Source organism: Typopeltis vanoorti, chromosome 23, assembly GCF_054136105.1.
Source record: "Typopeltis vanoorti isolate ZY-2024b chromosome 23, IOZ_Tvanoo_1.0, whole genome shotgun sequence".
In the NCBI taxonomy this organism is placed as follows: Eukaryota; Metazoa; Arthropoda; class Arachnida; order Uropygi; family Thelyphonidae; genus Typopeltis; species Typopeltis vanoorti.
This window is the reverse complement of record NC_143571.1, coordinates 5,334,761-5,352,916: the sequence shown is the minus strand read 5'-3', so window position 1 is coordinate 5,352,916 and position 18,156 is coordinate 5,334,761. Positions and strand designations below refer to the sequence as shown.

The 18,156-nt window shown below is 34.7% G+C and overlaps 1 protein-coding gene across 1 annotated transcript in view; it reads left to right on the top strand.

Annotated features, from left to right (window-relative positions):
• The window catches only part of LOC150093590 (pseudouridylate synthase RPUSD4, mitochondrial-like), a 113,656-nt gene that overhangs the window by 48,075 nt on the left and 47,425 nt on the right, over nt 1-18,156 (top strand). The window contains exons 4-5 of the mRNA XM_090413066.1: nt 5,481-5,581; nt 14,279-14,328. Of these exons, the coding sequence (XP_090269192.1) occupies nt 5,481-5,581; nt 14,279-14,328 (151 nt within the window). The remainder of the gene's footprint in view (nt 1-5,480; nt 5,582-14,278; nt 14,329-18,156) is intronic.

Below are 18,156 nucleotides of genomic sequence, written 5' to 3'. Positions count from 1 at the left end.
CATGCTCATGCATTTTAGTGTAAAATAATAGCAAAAGTTTAGCTACTTCAACAATGCCAGGTATCTAAACTAGAAGAAAATGTCGTTATATCTGCTGATGTTAGGACTCTTACATAAATAATTTTTCTTGGCATGATTTTTCTATTAGTTATAATATAATAAATTTACAGATTTTGCCCTCTTGTATTCTCCCATGTTATGTGCAGTGATTCTTCTTTGTACCACAAGGAAAGAAAAACAGATTATAAATGAATAAAAATAGGTAGTACTTTCTTTTTCATTGAGTGAATTTACGGTGTTTTTTCTTTGTGTTTTGAAAAGAAAGTGCAAGTGATTATTTTCTTACTATTTTTTGCCAACAGAACATCTGATATAATTATAAGTGACATTTTACCACTTTTCTCACACACAAGAAAAAGAAATAAGGCAATAATATTGTTGAATCTGTCAAACTTTATTGTAACGATAATTTTTATTACAAAACTTGTATGGTTTGTAATAAAAAATATTATTAGTGCTACTTTGATCATTTCTAATCTGTGGCATACACTGCTATGAAAATTTAATAGACAAAGTTTCACTGTTGGCATATTGAATTCTTATTTACTAAAAACAATCTTATAATAGTCAAAGTTCAAAAACAGTTGCATTAGGCAGGATCATGGTGCATAGACTGTTTCAAAAATTAAGGAATAAAACATCTCATAGAATGATTTAGCCTACTGTTCAGAATTGTTTTGAATTTAATTAAGGTATCATGTATGAAAATCTCCCACACAACAATGTGTGTTGGCAAAGGGAAAATGTTCTTGTTATTATTTATATATTTATTTTATTATTATTATTATTTTTTTTTTTTGTAAAATAATTTACTTTTTAATTGTAGTATGTTTTCCTGATTGATAAAAATGAGATCAATGAAAAATAGAATTTGAGTATTATGAGATAACATGAGCATCTTCTGTTGACGATTACTTTGTAGGTATTCGGAAACTGTTTTTCTTTCTTTCCCATTAGAAATAAAATTTTGATAATAACAGTAATAGTTAATCTTATATTTTTCATTCTTCCTGAGTGAACGAGAATAATAGAATATTATATTATTGTTATGTAACTATTGTTATTATCAGTATGCTGTTACTATAGAATACAGTTTACATTATGATAACACATTAAGTTTTCTGACATAAAGTGATATGTACATGAAAAAAAGTCTCCCTTTATCCCACATTTAGTAAAATATTGCTACTACTAACAACAACAACAATGATAATAATAACGCTATTTTCTATATTCTAAAAGTAGCCATATTTCTTGTATATAAACTCATATAAACTGAGGATTTCATAGCTCATTCAGAAAACTTTGCTCTGTAAAAAACTGTGACCATGAGATTTCTGAAACAATAGAAAAATTATCCCAGTTTCATTCCTTTTTAGAAATTAGGGCTCTTCCTCATGCAAAAGAAACAAATTTGCCAGTGAACATCTGTTTACCAGATATGAGATATGTCATCCATAGTATATAAAGTATATGCCTTTAAAGCAGATGCGAGGAGAGTGCAACAGTTTTCTTCAGTTAGAATATCTGGGTTTGAAACCTATGTATTACTATGAGAACCTTCATCAAGGCTTTTCAACTGAAAATAAATTAGATCGTCTCATACTGGGATGATAGTTTTTCCCTACCAGGAAGTCATGTTTTTCAGCAAACAGGCAAAGTACTGGAAAATACACACACAATGTACTTGCCTCACGGTTGCTTCTGCCTTAATTCCAATCAAAACAAAATCATGGCCTTAGTCTACTCAGTCATTTTCCTGATTGAGACAACTAAGCTTGGGTAGCCAACTGGAGAGGGTCGCTGCATTTTTTACTAAGTGGCTGCAGATTAGAATCTTCAGTACTGACACGAATGCTTATGAAAATATTTAGCTGGGTAGATGAATTTGGTTCTGTAAATAGCATAACGAAAGGCCATCACCAAGTGTATTGGAGGCTTGAAAAAAAACATTTATTCTTATCTCTGATGTTAATTACATATAGAAATACAAAGAAAGACAAAAAGGATGTGTTTCTGCTGTCTTGCATGCATTTAGGTACAATAACTATCTGTACAATGCTGTAAATGCACAATCCATCAATGGAATTCATGGAGAAGAATGGTTTCAAGAAAGACAAACCCATTGCTGTGTGAATATACCAACACTATGGGAGGGGTCTACAGGTGCGATCAGTAGCTATCATTTTACTCTGTAATGAGGAAACAGCATAAAAAATATTACAAAAAAGTGTTTGGACATAAAAAAAAAAAGTGTTTGCACCCAGAAGGCATGTGTTCTGATGATCCTCTCTATTTTTATTTTTTTTCTCCTGAAACAAAGGTACTATTAACCACTTTGAGAGGTTTTATAAGCAGACACGACATTTGCATGCATTGTTTGTTTATTTATTTTTTTATTTTTTTGTGGATGGTAAATTTTCTGAGAAATAGAGTTAGCAGCATTCAACTACAGAAGTCTGGAAGTATTGCCTGTTTTCCTGCTTGCTAAAGAAAGACCATGAACTTGTAGCAATTCTTTGCCGATTTCTACTCTGTAATCTAGATATGTTATGGTAGACATGTTTTCTTGTACAGGAGGAAACTGTTCCAAATAATAAAATCTGATATATGTCCAAACACTTTTTTGTAATATTTTTTATGCTGTTTCCTCATTAAAGAGTAAAATGATAGCTACCGATCGCACCTGTAGACTCCTCCCATAGTGTCAGTATATATTCACACAAGAATGGATTTGTCGTTCTTGAAACCATTCTTTTCCACAGATTCCATGGATGGATTGTGCAGGGAAGACAGCAGAAACATGCACTATGTGCAAGCATTTTCCCTTGCTGCTAAGCTTGGACTTGAACTTTCGACACTTTTCCTGATGCCAGATCTGGAGGATGTCTTGCCTTTTTGCATTTAGGTACAATAACTATCTGTACGATGCTGTAAATGCAAATCAGCGAGTTCAGGACACATATAGTAGTTATCCATTGTATCTCAGCAGGCTTTCTCCAGCAAGGGATCTAGATCGAAATATCCGAATATTTATCATGTTCAAGTACTGTCTGCTTTCCTCTATAAGGGTTGAAATCCCAAAGTTATCCACTTTGCGCTTTTTCAAAAGCATAAATTTACTCCATACTTTGCTCTCTTTTGGGGAACATGCTGCTTACATTTCAGTCTGCCTTTGAATGGCATAAGGCTTTTATTGATATTCACATCTCTTTCAGGAATGTATAGTAATCTAAATATCTGACAAATTTTTATCAGAAAAACACAAATTTTGTTGAGGACTGCGCAAGGATGTGTTGCCTGATCATATTCCTCATTATTCTGAAAATGCAAATACTTCACAATGAGACTGAATTGTTTATCACTCATAACATCAGGAAACATTGACATGTTCAGAATCCATTCTATACACCATACATGTAAAAATACATTTTGAGAGTGGGCTTTTCACTATACCTTGCAAGCTCGAGTATTATAAATGAAAGTAGTATATATATCTACTGGGTTCCAAAGTGTACTGCGAGAATGGGAACTGTACTCAACTTGCTGATGTTGTTTGCAAGCATAAAGGTAAGTCTGTTCCACGATGAAGGAAAGAATATCATCATCTAGAAACAGACGGAAGAAGCCTAAAATGTTGCTATGACAAAATCTATGGTTCCTGGCTTACCTATTAATGGAAACTGTGGTCAAGCTGGTATACATTTAGTGATGATCACCCATCTTCTGCACGAAGACATGTCTAAGCTACACGCAAAATCGCTATCATCATAGCTACAAAAATTTCCCTCATCAACATTAGTAGAATAAGAGCTACTTGAAAGGCGAAGGCTGCAATTTTCTGCATCTCACGAACTTTTCTTTTTTTATCCCATACTTTGCTTTCTTCTGGGGAATATACTGTTTACATTACAGTCTGCTTTTGAATGGCATAAGGTGCAGTGCAGCACTTATACATGCATTTTGTTTGTATGGGATAAAAAAAAAAAAAGAAAAGTTCTGGAGATGCAGAAAAGTTGGAGCCTTCGCCTTTCAAGTAGCTCTTGCATAAGAAGGGTGATCATCACTAGATGGGAAAGTATTAGTACTTCAAAACTGATGCTACTGTTGCTACTACTTGCCATCTCAGAAATGGATTGTGTCTTAGATATACTTGCTAATATTTCTTTCTGCTCGAATAACAGGCTGTAAGCTAATGAAAATTATTGAGAAAGTGAGGAAAGAACAAGTTCAGTAGACACACTAAAAAGTCCCTAACAATAGCTGAATATACACAGAAATTTGTTGTTTTTCTACACCTTTCTGATTGATTTACAGATATTTCGAAACATTTTCTTCTGATATTGCTTTTGTAGGATGACTCTGTTTTTTTAAGCATTAATTTTCCCAATATCACATAATTTAATGATTTATAATTATCTCCACCTCTTTTTCATTAATGTTCTAATGCTGACAGTGTCTTCAGTTCTATTGAGTTCAAGATTGTTTCAGTAGCTTACTTTTTTCACTTTCATCCTAGTTCCATGACAAAAATAGCAGTGTTCAGGCTGCATTACATTTGATCATGCTGTACTGTTATATATTTGTGTGTGGTTTAAGACAATACATAATTCAGTTTGGTCATCTAAGCACCAAATTGCCAGTCTGTCTTTGTTTGTTCAGTATCCAGGTGTATACTGAACTTACTTATGGAATGTACCGTTGGAAGGTAAAAATTAGACATTGGGTCACAAGCTACATCCCTTGCAGTTACCAGTTCTGGGTACAGTATATAAATGCAATTATAGAATTCTCTGTATAATACAGAATTAATTTTGTAATTGATAATGATAGAAAAAATATATGGAATTCATTTTTTTTTTAAATAGAAGCGAGATTGTAAGACATACCACAAGTTTCATGTTATAAATTAAAATCAATGCATTTAATTATTACAATAATATTACACCATTGTCAAAAAGCATCTTCCATGACAAAATCACATGATGACTCCCTCTCACATTTTTAGAAGTAGGAAGCAACCATACATATTTGCTCAAGTTGGTGGAGGTAATTTAATGGTGAGAGTGATAAGAAAGCCTCTCATAACATTAGTGTATCATTGTATATGGTGGTATGAATCAATGCCATGGTCATAGTGAAGATGCCGAATGTATTTTTTATTTATATGATCTGATTGATGCTAACATTCCCTACTCCTCTTCTCTCAGTCTAGCAAAAGTACGGTAGGCATTTAATTATTGCAACATCATCATCTTCCTATCTTGTATTAAGCCTCGAGGCCTGTTATGATTATTGCAACATGTAGATATTATTATTAAACAGATGCCTGCTTTCATCCTTCCATATTAAGTCATAACATCAATGGAAGTCAATACCAAAGTATTCACACTAGTTTTTTTTTTTTCATTTGGTTTCAGATCTCGTTTTGCAAAGGAATTTTTACAGTCTCTTTTTGCACAAAGTAAGGTCACAAAAGTATACTGGTTGCTAACAAAAGGAGTTCCCAATCCACAATCAGGTAAGATTTTAATATATATAATCTGCTGTGTAATTTATATAGTTCTTATCTTGCTATGCTGGGTTGGTTGATCAAGTAAATAGCATACCCACTCATTAACCAACAGGTTGTGGGTTTGAATCCCACCTTGGGCATGGATGTTTGTAAAAAGCCTGCTCTAGACGCTAAATGAACATGATAGTCCTTTGAGCTTTATAAGGCTTGTCGTGATTGTAAAAAAAATAAAATAAATACAAAATACTGTTAAATTAATCGTTGTCTTGGTCATATAACTATAGATTAATACAAGAAGGCATATATATCTGTATTTTATCTGCAGTACTGACATAGTATAGGTTACAAATCTATACTATGTTAGTACTGGATAGGTCAAGGATTTTTTGTGTGTGTGTGTGTGTTTGTTTTATTAATTATATATATAATTTTTTGCATTTTTTAAAATTTATTTTTTATATAATACAAAAATGCTGCTCTAGAGACTAAACATGAAACTTTTTTTCATGCCACTTAATATTTTGCAAAAGTGAATTTCTTCAGGTATGGTGGTATACCTAGGGGGTTTGATTTGGGACTTTCTGCAGTTATAAAGAGCCAGTTTGCTTGCTGCAATGAAAGTTTACTATAGCAATATCTGACCCAGATACCTTTCTACAACTGTTCAAGGTTTTTGCTCCAGAATTGACTTATTTTTTGTTGTCCCCCCCATCTCCTTTTTCTTTTTAATACTCCAGTTTTGCCTGTAATTTGGAAATTGACCCATGTCAAACCTATTCTAAAAAGAGCGATAGATGTCTGTCATCAAATTACTGTTCCGTTTCTCTCACTTCAATTATTTCTAAAGTAATGTAGAAATTTATTTCATGTGAACTGTTGAGGTCACCACCATCATCAAATTCCTGATATATATACCCTCAAGGGGTGTACAGGATATGATAGTACTACATGAAAAATTTACACCATTACTAACTTCCTAACAGGTTCCCTGTTCACAACACAATTGACATTTTCAACAATTCTACCTATTTTCATTGTCTTTGTCTTTTTAATGCTGACCTTCATACCATATCTATTACAACAGTTATTCAATTTAGTCAGAGACTCTTGCAAACTTGTAGCAGATTTATTTACAAGTATATCGTCCGCATAAAGCAAAGAGTTGACATTAACATCTCCAATTCTGATATCATGTGTAATACCACTTTCCTTCATAATGTGATCCATATAGATAATGAATAACAGAGGGGATAATGTACATCCTTGTCTCATACCAGATTTAACATTAAACCATCTTCCTATACTTCCTTCAATTCTAACTTACAACTCAAATACAGACTAAGTATTGCTTGATATAATGTCCCATTGACACCATATAACTGTAGCGTATTGAATAGCTTCTCTCTTGGCACCTTGTCATATGCCTTTTCCAGATTGACAAAACTTAAATATATATCTTTGTTATATTCCCATACTTTCTCAACTATTTGTCGTAAAGTGAAGATTTGATCCTGACAGCCTCTATTTGGCCTGAATCCAGCTTGTTCTTCACCAAGCATTTCTTCCACAATTCTTCTCAACTAAGCTTGCATAGATCTTGCCAGGAACACTATAGGGAAATACCTCTACAATTCTCACATTCAGTTTTATTTCCCTTTTTATATATGGATACTATTAGAGCTCTACTCCAATCATCGGGAATTCGTCCCTCTGTCCAGGCTTTCTGAACTATGCAGTGCAGCCACTGTAAGACTTTTATACCACCATACTTCAGCATTTCTGGTCGAACATCATCTACTCCTGCTGCCTGTCCACATTTCAACCCTTTAATACTTCAAGATGTATTTCTGATTGTATGTCTGTTGAGTGTTTTTTACCACTGTGCTATCACTGCTTGTTTCATTTAGCAATTTTTCGAAGTAATTACTCCATACTTCAGGATATCTTTTTCTCCTGTTTTCATTTCACCTTTATCATCTCTAACTCCTTTTACAGCACTCTTTCCTCCATTTCTAAGCTTCTTCAACAACCTCCAGAATATTTTACCACCTTCTTGATATTTATTTTCTATGTTCTTGCCAAAGTCCTCCCATGACTTTTGTTTAGCTAGTTTTACACACTGTTTAGCTTTCTTACATTTGTCTCTGTATTCTCTAAGAGCACACAAGCTGACTTTTGATATTCTTTCTTCTTTTCCTTCACTGCCTCTTTAACTTCCTGTGTCCAGGAAAGTTTTTTTCTATCCTTGTAGACAACCTCACCACATGCCTCTCTGGCTGAATCAATCAGGGTTTTCTTCAAAGCTTGCCACTGAATCTCCAAAGTTTGGTTCCTGTTCTCAAACTCTTTCATTTTTTCTTCAATAATCTTTGTGTATTTTAGTCTACAGTTCACATCTGAGAGTTGCTCGACTTTTATTCGCTTTAAAACTTTCTTCTTCTCCTTCTTTTTGTTGATTGTCATTTCCTGAATATAACATTTTGTATTTATTGTTCAGAAAGATCTCACCAGTTTTTGTCTCAGTCACCCCTATTATGTCGATCTGGTACTTATCTAATTCCTCAGCTAGCTCCATTTCTTTGCCATTCAGGCTTCTTACGTTGATAGTACCGATCTTTAACTCTGGTGATGTTGAGTTGGGGTTTGTTTTCAGATTTGTTCCAGTAGCTGACTTTTCGTTGTTCGCCCTGGTTCCCTGGCGAAAACAACGGGGGCCTCGTTTAACCGGGCGATGCCCCGGCCGGCATGAAATTTTGTCATGTTGTACCATCATTTTTTTATTTTGGTTTAACCAATAAGAATACAATTTGGTCGGCTAAATCCCAAATTGCCAGCCCATCCTCGTTCGTTCAGTATCCAGGTCGATCCCCAACAGGGTGCACCATGAGAAGGTGAGGATTGGACATTAGGTCAGAAGCCCTGGTCGGTTCTCCGCATTCCTTTAAAGGCTATGTGGAGGTCTCCTCTCAGTTATACATTATTAATACTCTACGTTACTTATTAATACTCTACATTAGTTAATACTCTACGTACATTTTTCCAACTGTTATACAAGCAAAATAGTTGCACTTTAAAAACTACAATGTTCATTAAAGAAAAGCTAAATTTTCCGACCTGTAATAATAAACAAACACATCCCAGAAGAGGGATGTGTTTGTTTATTGATTACCCTATTATCGGAATGGATTCTCCTTTTTCTGACATGCGCAGAAGTGTCGAGGGACCTCTAATCGGTGGGCGAACTATAGCATTGTTATAACGAGCATACAGTAATGAATGTATCATTTTGTATTCGGGTTCTTAATTAATGAACAGTTATGAAGTCAAAAAAACATCTAATGGACTATTAATTATCAATATATCTTTGGTTGTCGTGTTAAACCTTTATACACCATTAACCCTGATGATGTAAGTCTTACGACGAACGAAACGTGTCGGGTTTTTTATTCTTTTATTTTTTATTATTTAATAAACATATAGTCTCAATATTGAAAACTATCAACATCATTTACTTTTATTAGATTAGAAAGTGAATAATAAAACCATTTTCTTTATCTGAAAATTTATCTTGCTTATTTTCCTACCCATGAGTGCCATTAAGTTTTAATAGGCAGTTTGAATCAAATGCATGCATATGCATATGTTCAGAAAGCAGTGAAACCCATAGCAAAACTGTTTTTATTGTTCTTTTTGTTGTAGAGACTGGAATCAAATATAGTTTACAAGTTTAAAGAATGGACTCAGAGATAACAGATTTATCTGAAAGAGTTTTTCAGGTGATGAACAGCCACCTTTAGATGTAAATCTAAAGAAGACTTTTTAAAGGATAGCCTGTAATAGAGTTCGCAGAAAGTTCTTTTCCTTTAGTAATTAGACTACTTATTAAAATAAGTTCATACTTATTTTATCACTTAGCCTATATTTTGAAGTGTAGATAGAACAACATAAGTTGTTTTAAGGGAGAAATTTATTGCAATATTTTCATAATGTAAAATATTACTGAAGACAAAGAAGAAATAGTATTCTGAAGACAGAACTTAGGAACAGTTCATTAATGGAAGAATTTTTTTATACAAACTGTAAAGTCATAATTGTATGTTTGTTTTCAAGCTAAGAAAAAAGATTATTTTTCTTAAAAAAGTATGTTTGTTTTTGTTTTCAAGCTAAGAAAAAAGATTCCTTTTTGAGGATGGGTGCTTGTTTAAAATTAAAGCAAGGGGGTTTCTAATTTGAACCAGTTTTATCAATATAATTGTAGTGGAGAACTGATTATTGTGAAGCTTGAAATTTAATTATTTTTAAATATCAAATTATTTTCAAATATTTAAAAATCATCATCATCATCATCAAATTCCTGCATGTACCCTCAAGGGGTGTACAGGATATGACAGTACTACATGAAAAAATTATATCATTACTAACTTCCTATCTACAATTTTCCTCCAAATCAGTCTGTTACTTGTCAAGACTCCAACATTATCAGATCTTATATTTCTATCGTCTAAGGCACTTTGTACTGTATCAATCCACCTATATCTTGGTCTTCCTGTGGGTCGTTTTGCTGCCAACCTGGCAGAGAACACTTGTTTTGCTAATATTTTCTCTCCCATTCTATTTAAATGACCATACCGTCATAATATCGTCATTTTTAATATGATATTGATATTGATGCCATCTGTTCACGCCTATAATCTTTCTCAGGACTCTCATATCTGCGGTCTCTAGTCTTTGGTCAAGTGTTTTACTTCTGACCCAGCTCTCAGATCCATAAGTTAAAACTGGTTTGAATACTGTCTTGGTACTGGTTTGAATACAGCTAATTTAGTGTTCTGACTAATTTCTTTCTTATTCCATATGAATTTATTCAATTGACTTCCCACGATACCAGCTTTGCTGATTCTGTTGTCTATTTCTATATTTAATTTACCATCTTCAGTAAAAATCGTGCCTAAGTAGCTGAAATGTTTTACTTGTTCCACAGGTTCTCCATTCACAACACAGTTGACATTTTCAATGATTCTGCCTATTTTCATTGTCTTTGTCTTTTTATTGCTGACCTTCATACCATATCTATTACAACAGCTATTCATATTTAAAAATCAATTTTATGTAAATAATTATATTTGTTTACTTTTTATATGAAGTAAACTTTTTCTATTATTATTATAATTTGCTCTCCTGGGTTCAGAGGGGATAAAGAAACTATGAAAAGGGTGCAAAGAAGAGTAACAAAGATGATATTGGGATTATGGAATGCAGATTGAGAGTGTAGACTGCAGACCATGGTAAATAGGAAAAAGAGGGGCAATATGATAGTCTATAAATTTCTAAGAGTGGTATAGGTTATCAATTGATGAACTTTTCATTATATGGAAGGATGGAGAAAGGACAAGAAGAGCTTCCATGGAAGTTAAGTTTGTGTGTAGTTAGGAAAGCAGTGAGAGCTAGATATTTCTCTTACAGAGCAGTGAATGAGTGGAACAAAATGCCTTTTGAAGTGGTAAGTACATCCAGTGTGAATGAATTTAAGAGAAAGTATGACATCTGGTTGTGGGTGATATATGACTTCCCTTAATTAGTCCTTTACTCCCTGGAGTCTCTAAGAACGATGATAATAATTCACGTCTTACTTATGAGACAAAGATAAGTGAATATAATAAAGGAGATTTATTGAAGATTTGGAGAAACTAATATTCCATTAAACTGATTTAGTGCTTTCTATTCATCCTACTCATTTGACAAACCACTCAGTGCCCAGATGTCTCTGTTCCTCCCAGAAACTTTGGTTTTTTCCTCCCGCCATGAAACTGGCCATTAGAACACACACAATTTAGTCATAATACACAGGATTCATAGCCTGTGTTAGTTTGGCCTTAAATCCAAATAAAATCAGCTCAACTATCCTTACCCTCAGTAACACAAACACAAATCACCGAACAGGATCAGATCATCTCTCTGCTTGGACTGTCATTAATTTTTAATTTCCCCTGACATACGAGGGTGGTCTGAAAAGTTCTCAGCCTAACAATGAAAACAGGAATTTATAATTTCAAAATTATTTTTATTTTTCAACATATTCTCCATTCAGACTAATACATTTATTCCAGCGATGCTCCAGCGCCATTATCCTGTCCCTGTAGTGGTTCTCAGTAAGAGCTGCAAAATACCCTCTACAGCTGCAATCACCTCTTGATTCGAAGAAAAATGCTGAGCAGCGAGGAGGAGGAGTTTTATTTTTGGGAAGAGATAGATGTCAGAGGGAGCCAAATCTGGGGAATAGGATGGATGTTCCAACAATTCATAGCGCAGATCCCATAATTTTCCCATTGCCAAAACACTTTCGTGGGCAGGTGCATTGTCCTTGATGAAAGATGATTTTTTTTATTCTGCAAACCGGGTCTTTTCTCATGAATTTTTTCATCTAGTTTGGTTAAAAGATCAGAATAATATTCCCTGGTTATTATTTTACCCTTTTCAAGATAATTAATAAACAAAATGCCTTTAGCATCCTAAAACACCGATGCCATAATCTTTCCTGCAGATGGAACCGACTTTGTCTTCTTTGGCACTGAACAACTGGCTTCTGTCCACTGTTTTGATTGTTGTTTGGATTCTGGTGTGTAATGGTGAATCCAAGTCTCATCCATAGTAATAAATTGATGCACAAAATCAGTTTTATTCTTATTAAAACACTCCAAGCACTGTTCAGAGATTTTCATGTGAGTGCGATTTTGATCTGCTGTGAGCAAGCTTGGCACCCATCTTGTGCAAAGCTTTTTCATTTGCAATTCTTCATGCAAAATATATCCTACACATTCTTTTGAAATACCTATAGTCTCAGCAATTTTATGCACTTTGACTCGCCAGTCATCCAATACCATATCGTGCACTTAATCAATGATTTCTGGTGTTGTTACACTTTTTGAACATCCTTCACGTGGATCATCTTCAAGGCTGGTATTGCCATGTTTAAACTCGGCAGCCCCTTTCTTAATTGTTGAAAATGAAGGAGAAAAGTGCCCATAAACTTTTATGAATTTCGAATGAATTTCTTTTGCTGTTAAACCTTCTTTTACAAAGAATTTTATAACTGCATGATACTCAATTTTATCCATTTCAAGGGATAAAGACAACACTTTTGCTTCAGACAGCTAAAACCAACTACTTGATAGAATGACTTGCAATTTCACATGGATGCTTATGACAGATGTACCAACTTAGAAGAAAAAAAATCTTGCCGATGGTGTTGCCATCTATGGTCAAGGCAAAGAACTTTTCAGACCACCCTTGTAAATATATCATTGCTAATTTCCTCAGCCTTTAAATTTTTTTTTTTTTTATTGACCACCCAGCTACTGACTGTAATCCTTAATCCACCCATCAGAATACTGTTCACATGTTTCTTGGGTGCACCTAAATTCATTCATTCAGCTCATGGGTGATCCTTTCTGTACAGACTCTCAACTTCTATCTCACAGATGCAATATTTCATCTATGTCTGTTCTATGATTGCTTCATGGTCACTGCTCTAATCAACTGGCAGCCATCATTCTTCGAACTTATTTGTGCCTATTAAAACAAGAACAGCTTCTGCTGCCTAGAATCCCTTTTTCAGTACAACTGCAGATTTACTGAACTTGCTTTTTTCTCTTCCTCTTTTATTTCACCTATCTCTGTTCTGGAACAGCCCTCTTCATGGAGTATGTTTAAATGACTACAACCTACAACTCTTCAAGAAAAATGTCAATAAACTTCTTTCTCATTCCTCACCTGCAACCTCACACAGCATGTGCTTATAGGTTCCTCATTCTGTTGTGTATGGAATCAGTATTGGAAATACTGGAAAGAGACCAATACTTTTGTTGGATGAACGATTAGGTATAATAAAGAAAACAGAAATTTATAAACATGTAATTTTTTTTTTTTTTAATGGAAGAGTTTTTTGATGAGATAAAGGCAGGAATGAAACTTTCATAATAAGCAAAGGCTGGTTTGCTAATTTCAAGCAACAAATTCAAATTACTTTCATTTTTAACAATTTATAACTTTTTTAAAGCTTATTCACCTTGATTTTTTAAGATAAACATCACCATAATTATACAGTGATGCTCCATTCAATTTCTTCAGCCTCTCTTATATATTCTCTGCATAAGTTAAAAAGCATAGTCAACAGTATTCATTCTCAGGACTTGACAAATACTACTTGCCCATGGTGAATAGAGTTTGCCAGCTGGTGAATAGCTTCAGATAGACTACACAAAATGATTATTAGTTTTATTTAATAAAAAAACTTTTTAAACAAAATATTTTTAAGACAAAACAGGTAACATCAGTAATCACTTATAGAACCCATATCGATTTATTGGAAAATATTAAAAGATGAGAGGATGAAAATCTTGGATGAGTAAATGTTTTGCACAATTTATCAAATTCTGTTCATTCTTATCATGCACCTTTTTCTGTTTTAAACCAGTTGCTTTGATGCTGGAGTCTTCACTCTTCACTGATGAAGTATTGTTATTATATAGGTGGGAATTACTGGAAGCACTGAATAACATTCCTCAATGTTTCCATGCAGTTTTCAGAATTAGCACTAGTGGGTTTTCTGCATCAACAGTGGAAGGGACTATTTTGAATTATAAATCTGTTCTCAAAGCTCTTGAATTGTGTCTTATATGCCTTCTTTTTATTGAATTCTTTCAGGAATTATTACAATTCCAGTAGCGGTGGGTCACATAAATGGAAAAACTAGGGTATGTGATAGTTCTTATTAATCTTGATATCACATTAAAATGCTTTATTTTTCTTTAAAAAAATGACTTGTTTATAAATAATCTATATACAGTTGGTTATAGTAACATGCACAGAAAAGAAGAAACTCTGGGGAGCAGGGGGTAAGCTTAATGTTCTTAAAAATTTATGAGATTTGGAATGAATTTATTTTTAATTCACATGATTGCATAGTTTATAGAACAATTAATCCAAGGGGAAATAACGATTCATTGATTAACAGACTATTCCACAGTATTTGGAAGGGGGAGTTGGAAAGTAATTGCTAATTTTGATATAAAATATAAAAATTGGCAGTAAATGTTAGGTGTGTAAATGTGGAATAGGCTTTCCATTAGGAAATGACTTATGGAGGACTTATGTTTCATTGAATGACAAATAAATTGCATACTAAACAAGACTGGACTGGTTAGATGTTTGCTGCATAACAAATTAGTATAGTCGTTCTGTTACACCAAGTTATGATTAGGCCAAGTGAATGAAGTGTAGGATAAAGATTGCCATAGGACTTTACATGTAATTTTTGTTTTTCTATATGATGGAAGCTAACTTACAGTCAATGCAGAAGTTGTCTTCTCTGAGTCACCTTGTATATCCTACTGAATGTCATCTGAACGAGGTTTACTAGGCACACATTCACAAGAATATAGTAATTTTATTATTGCAAATATTTTGATCAGGCACTAACTGCTCATCATCAGCGTATCAGCATAATCACAAGGTGAAGCACAGACAATGTTAATCCTGTTTACAGAGTGGAGCCATGTGCTGAATGCCACCTAGTGGGTGGTTACAATAAAGTAAAATTACAATTAAGACCCACATTTAAAATTAAGTGATTTGAAATAAAATTAAATTTAATTAGATGAAATGACACAGCATTGTCATTTCATCTAATTATGAAATAATGAGGACGCTAGTGAGCCAAGCGCTGTGGATGTACCTAAGAAGAGCTCCTGATTAAGATAAGTTATTCTAGGAATAATTAATTATATATGTGTAATTGTTTGAGTAAGAGCGGCTGTAAATGTTGTGCGCTACTGGTATTATTAGTCTGGGGGATTTTTCTTGCCTAAACTTAATTATGAAATCGTTATTATTAGACCTAGTAACCTGCAGGGAAAAAGAAAGAAAAAAAAATGGCGGTGGCAGCATTGTCATTTCATGATTTTAATTTAGATTTCAGTCATTTCGTTAAGTGTGAGATCTGTTATATGTATTCCTTCGATTACATAAATGATTTGTGAATTAGCGTGGATGGAAGAAGGGTGTGTGCGAAGTGTGATCTGAATGAGGAACTGATGAATGCAAATATGAAATTGATGGCAGAAAGTGTTAGTAACGATTGTGTCACGAGTGCACGTTTGAAAGAGAAGATGGTGAGAAGAGAGGCGAAAAAATGTTAAAAAATCAGGAAAAAAGAAAAAGAGCGATTTGAAAACCGTAACGGATGTTAAAAGGGACGAAAGTGAGGCAGGAGTGGCAGAAAGAAACGAAATTGAGAGAACGAATGAAAGTAAAAATGGCGTAATGCAGAAATCGCAAGTGAAAAAAATTGAAAGAATAAATGATAGCGAAAAAAGAATGAATGATGGCGAAAGTTGGATGCATGTTGGACTGAAAGTACTGAAACAAAGAAAGATGAATGAGAGTAAAAGTGAGAAGAATGATAGTGAAAGTTGGACGCATGTTAGTCCGAAAGTACGGAAACAAAGAAAGATAATTGAGAGTGAAAGTGAGAAGAACGATAGTGAAAGTTGAACGTATGTTGGACCGAAAGTACGGAAACAAAGAAGGATGAATGAGAGGGAAAGTGAGAAGAGGGGGTCGAGAGTTAGAAAGATTTAATGATAGAGAGAATGTGTCATGAGATTCGGAAAATGAATTGGATTTGATGAGGCAAGAAATGAAATTAAGAGAATTCAGGTCAAAACTATTAAAATAAATCATGATGGCATGAAAGAGTTAACGAAAGATGAGCGAGTGGCGTTGTATGGCGACTCCATTATTAAAGGTGTGCTAGAGGATAAAATGCACAAGGTATGTTTTCCAGGTGGTAAAATGAGTAGAGTGATTGAGGCATTGGATATGAGACAGGAGCGAGCAAAAGAGTTAATTGTATTAATTGGTACAAATGATTTGAGAGAGAACAAAGAGCATGTCAGAATGAATGTCAGGAGGCTGCTTGGAAAGATAAAAGAGAATAGTGTGACAGGAAGGGTAGTCAGTGTGTTGCCTAGGTATGATTGTGGTGAAATGAGGCGGAGAGCAAGGATTATGAATGATATTCTGGCTGAAATATGTGAGGAGATGGGAGTACAGTTTGTTAATGTGTGGAATGAGTTTGAGGGACGAAGTGAGCTGTATGGGAGCGATGGACTGCATTTGAGTGGTTATGGTGTGAGTCGCTTGGAGAGACTGCTGCTGGAAGGTAGAGAGAGAGAGAATGAATCAGATCGAGAGGGGAGTGATGTGGAAGAGCAGGAGAGTAAGACAGGAGAGATTGAAGAAGTGGTAATGAATGAGGAAGTGAGTGGTAATGAATGAGGAAGTGAGTGGTATGAGTATAGAAAATGAGAGAATGGGATTGCAAGAGGAGCAGGGAAACGGGAAGGCTCAGGGTGGACAAGGGTACACAGCATGAGAAAGATGGATGCTCCAAGAGGAGGTGAGAGCATGTGTAGGTAGGAAAGAAACGGGATGACCAGGGATCAAGAGGAAACAGATGAAATTGAAAAGGGTTCTAAAATGAAGAAGCAGAAAGGGAAATGGCCCCAGTATAGCATGGAGAGATTACATTGAGTGAGTGGTATCAGTGGAACTAGCTGTAGATCCAGAAATGAGCTGTCGTGTTTGTATACCAATGCTAGAAGTGTAAGAAACAAGGCGGATGAAATGGTTGCACTAATTGCGTCTGTTCACCCAAAGATTGTCGGAATAAGTGAGACATGGTTAGATGAGGACGACATCCTGACAGGAATAGAGATGGAAGGGTATGATATGTTTCGTGAGGATAGAAGGGGTAAAAAGGGAGGGGGAGTGCTATTGATGATAGAGAAAGAGTTATGTCCATACAAGGTAGAGATGTAAGAGGGAAATAAGATCAGTGGTTTTGAGGCAGTATGGTGTGAGATGGAGATGAATAGAATCAAATACTTGGTGGGATGTTGTTATAGACCTGGTAATGTGGATGGTGGTGATAGTGAAATGTATAGTCAAATAAGCCAAGCAAATAAGAAAAGGGTGATCTGTATGGGAGATAGCAACTGGAAGTAAAGAAAATGAGTTTCTTGAGTTTTTGAGGGATAACTACCTCAGACAGTATGTAACAGAGGGCACACGAGGATTAAGGGTCTTGGATTTGGTCATCTCATCAGAGGATGTAATTATAAATGAGGTGTCAAATCATCCACCAATTGGTGAAAGTGACCATGAGGTGATTACCTGGGTGGTTGCCAGCAGTGCAAGGACCCCTGTGAAAAAAAGGTATATGTGGAACTACAAGGGGGGGGGGGTGATTATGAAGAGCTCAGGAGGCAGCTTGTGGGTGTAGCATGGAATGAGGAGTTAGCTGGAAAAGAGATCAATGCAGCTTGGGGGATTTTCAAAAACTATTTAATAGATGCAATGTCTAAATGTATTCCAAGGGTGAGAAGGTAGGTGTGAGATGGATGAATAAAGAGATTAAGCATGCAATAGAGAGAAAAAGGGCATTGTGGAGGCAGCATAAGAGAAGTGGAAGTAACCAATTTCATGAGGTCTGCAAAGACCAGGCAAGGAGGGTGACTTGG